The sequence below is a fragment of the Sinocyclocheilus rhinocerous genome, unplaced genomic scaffold (genome assembly GCF_001515625.1).
Source record: "Sinocyclocheilus rhinocerous isolate Xijiao unplaced genomic scaffold, SAMN03320098_v1.1 scaffold553, whole genome shotgun sequence".
NCBI classification, from domain to species: domain Eukaryota; kingdom Metazoa; phylum Chordata; class Actinopteri; order Cypriniformes; family Cyprinidae; genus Sinocyclocheilus; species Sinocyclocheilus rhinocerous.
In genome coordinates, this window is record NW_015627255.1 from 726,951 (window position 1) to 730,846 (window position 3,896).

The following is a 3,896-nucleotide window of genomic DNA, read 5'->3' on the forward strand; positions in this document are numbered from 1 at the left end:
ATTTGTTTATTTTGTGGGGGCATGGGGGTTTCTGGGCTAAACTGGGATGTTCCTGTCTCATCTGTAGTTATTCCATAATTTACATTATCAGTATCCGTACATTATCAGTATCAGTCATAATATGCATTACCTTAGCGGAGCAGAACGTTTAATAGCTTACATACAGTGATTCTGGTCCATCTACATGTTTCTGTGAAAGCATCTTTAGAGCTGAGCATCTCCAGCAGCTTTCCCAGCACGTGCGCGAGTGCTGAGCCATGAAACAGTGATGCTGGAACTACTGCGCCACCCGCATGAGCGCCAAAGGATTGCAAGCACTCAGCGCATTTAAAACCCCCTGCAAAGCACTGGGGGTGTTACAGTGCGAATTTGACTCTTGACTGAGTAAAAGTTAGCCCGGGATTTTCTTGTGGACAGTAGGACAGATACACAAAAGCATGGCAAACAAAGGACAACAGCCTCCCTACCTTCACTTGGCAGAGATGACCGCATCCCAGTTCCTGGAGATCTGGAAACATTTTGATGCAGACGGTGAGTACAGATGCGCCGTTTATTCCACGGATTATGATTCTGAGAAAGAATTTATTAAGTCATAAGTGAAATGCTATCATTAAAATAGCAGAAAAAAAGTTTGACGCTAACAATTTCCAAAGAAAACACTTGTAGGGCTAAGGAACTAAAGATTTTGTTAGAAATTTACGTGCGAAATAAAACAAAATAGATCAAAGAAAATTGATAAACAACATTCTAGCATTTATGATCTACGGCTATTGTAATTGGTAATGCAGTAATAATAGGCTACATTCAATTGTATAATATTGTATAAAAATTTATAATTTTTTTAATAAGTCCCTTTATATGAGGTTATTTTATGAATCATACTGTCACGCCATTTAGGCTATTCATTCAGCATTTTTAGAACCCTTCTTGGCACAAATCAAGAGCAGACTTTGATCACCATTGCTATTATCTAGTAGCCTAATAAACAATTATAGCGTACAATGTGGCTAAAAATGCTTTGATTGATACAATTATTAGCGAAGTAACTACCAGTAACTACAGAAGGGGCCCCATATAGAGTCCCATTGGTGAAATTGCTTTTACTCAGGTATTATCTCGGAAAAATATGAAAAATGTTTCAGACCGAGGTTGTATTTCAAAATTTAGAGAACTGCCCACGTCGACATCATTTTTGTGCATCATGCGCGCGTTGATTGTGTTCGAGAAAGAAACAGTTTAGTTTCTCTTACACTGTCTATTCCCATTTGTTTTTACGCATTCTGGGCAACTGTCAGTGCTTCTCTGTTGGGAAGATGGGTGTGTGTTCAAGGTCCTCATCACCCAGGACATCTTCTGAAGATCACTTACAGGAAGCTCATCGGATATTATTCCTGGAGAGTTAGCAGTTGACTTGCATCCTGCAATATCTAAAGCTGAAAATATATCATTGACTAATTATTTATGTATTAGGAACATAATCGTATCCGTAGGGCAGATGTTATCGTTCGCAACTTGGTGCCGGTGTTTCTTTCCTGTTCGTTTCCCGCCGAATGCATATTATTGAAATACAGAAAAACGAAATTGACAAATATCATACATACTAACATAGAATAGCGTTACCTATCATATCAGCTATAAACTTATAGCAAAGGGGAAAATAAAACAACCTCAGAGGAAACAACAAAACAAACGTGTTGGGCTGGGTCCCAAAGTAGGGTAGACTGAGTACATTTGGGACATGTGTACAGTTGAAACACCTTAAATAACTTGAGTGCACAGGAACCCTGAGCCGTGATTTTTTGCTCTACATATGCGTATTAGCATTCTCTTTGATCATGGAAAATTTGAAAGGTGTGCGTCTTTCCACTCCAAAGATATCGGCAAAAGTTTGTTTTCCAAGGTAAGATTTTCATTTCACCATGTCCCTTCCACAATGAATAGCTTATTATCATTTTATGATTGTTAAACTTCACGTATATCATTGCAAACGTTACTCTGTGCTCTAAAAATAGACATATTTTATGATATTGTGCCATGCAAGGTCTTTGCATAATCTAGAGAAACATGCCAGTATGTCAGTGGGGTACGGTTGAGACACAGTGTATCAACTGTACCCAGACAGGTGTCCTATTGCCGTCACATGCTGTTTAGCTGTACAGTGTTATGATAATAGGTTAAAAGTCACATTTACACACATGCTATACGCAAATTATGTTTAAACAAATTATATTTGTGATATTTCAACTGTCTATTATTAATGGACATATTTTCTAACATGAATGTTAAAAGTATAACATAGCATTTTGTGAAATATACAAGGTGGTAACGTGGGAACAGATGAAACACCCTTTATATCCTATATGTATGCAGTAACAGTTCAATAAGAAAATAAAATGTATTTCAGAGGCCGTGTGTGTGTACTGGTATTACCTACATTATGGGGACCAAATGTCCCCACAAGTATAATACCAGTAAATTCTAATACAGAATGATTGAAAATGTAAAAATACAGAAAGTTTTGAGTGATGGGTTAGGGTATAGGTTTAGGGGTAGGTTTATAGAATATACAGGTAGTAGAGGAATAAAATATACTGTCTGTACAGTATAAAAACCACTAAGATATGGAATGTCCATATAATGTTAGAAATACCTGTGTGTGTGTGTGTGTGTGTGTGTGTGTGTGTTAGGCAATGTAGTCAGTGAGTGGACTTTATTTTTGTTTCTGTTTTTGTTGTTTTCCATGACTATTTACATTGTTTTTTTTTCTGTTATGTTTACATTTGTACTGTCTGCCATATCTTTTCTAGTGTTAAATATTTTGTTCCTATTTTGTTAACGGAATCCGAATTAAATAAAGCGAATAAATAAATCAGATTTTTTTATTTTTATTGCACAACTGTAATTTATTACATTTGCAATAAATGGTTAGCCAGCTTTAGAGCATTAAGAATGGGTGTCTCAACTGTACCATGGTACTGTTTCAACTGTAACGGAAAATATAAACTACTTGTGGCTATTATTAGTTTATGATATTTTAGTACATAAGCAAAAGAAATATAATGTGAAAACCACTTCATTTCGGCATCTAGTTTTTGTGTAGTGATGAAAAAAGCAGAAAGTGTCTTTACTGTACTCAGTCTACCCTATCCATTTCTTTTCTTTTCTTTTTTCTTTTTCTTTTAAATATAATTAGCCTGTATATGCTATGTGTTTTAAAATTCATTAACAGCAAAAGTTCCAAGTTAGTAGTGCGCTAAATAGACGCTCGAAAAAAGAAGTTGCGTTCACCTGAGGTGGTAACCATAGCAACAGCAGCTTTTTCGCACTCTGTATCAGGCGGTACATTTATAAAACAAACAATACAGTCATCATTTATGAGTTTATTGGGTACTTCTATCACAAGTAGCCCTATATCACGAAAAACTTTAGTTTAAGAGAATTAAGAGAATGGCTGGGAATGACAATCAAATCGATTCCTAGAAACGAACCTTAAAAAGCGAGAAAGCGTGAAAAGCGTGAAAAAAACTTCCATTAAAAAATGCAGGTGTGCAGTCTGACAGGTTTATGAGGGATGAATGTTAAAAAGTTAAAAAGTAACCAATTAATCTGACTGCCACAAGATTGGTTTTAAGGAAAAAATTGACCTGAATAATGTTTATTAAGATTCTCAGTCATCCACGTCACCACAGAATATCATCAAGATGATATTGAGAAGCATCTGGAATTATTTTCTATTAAAGATGCATGACCACTCATGTGGCTTGATGGAAATTCGTTCTGTTTTATTATCATAAGTTCATAGCTACTGCAACACAATGGAACTTAAGATTCAGTGAGTGACACGTTTTGTTGTGTCATAGTCCAAAATGGCCTCTCCAACACATCAGTTCTATTTC

General features: G+C 35.9%; 1 protein-coding gene across 1 annotated transcript in view; it reads left to right on the forward strand.

Annotated features, from left to right (window-relative positions):
* The first annotated feature begins 336 nt into the window (after positions 1-336).
* LOC107726350 (calretinin-like) overlaps positions 337-3,896 on the forward strand; it is a 14,802-nt gene continuing 11,242 nt past the window's right edge. The window contains exon 1 of the mRNA XM_016535897.1: positions 337-531. Coding sequence (XP_016391383.1) covers positions 438-531 — 94 coding nt within the window. The 5' untranslated portion in view covers positions 337-437. The remainder of the gene's footprint in view (positions 532-3,896) is intronic.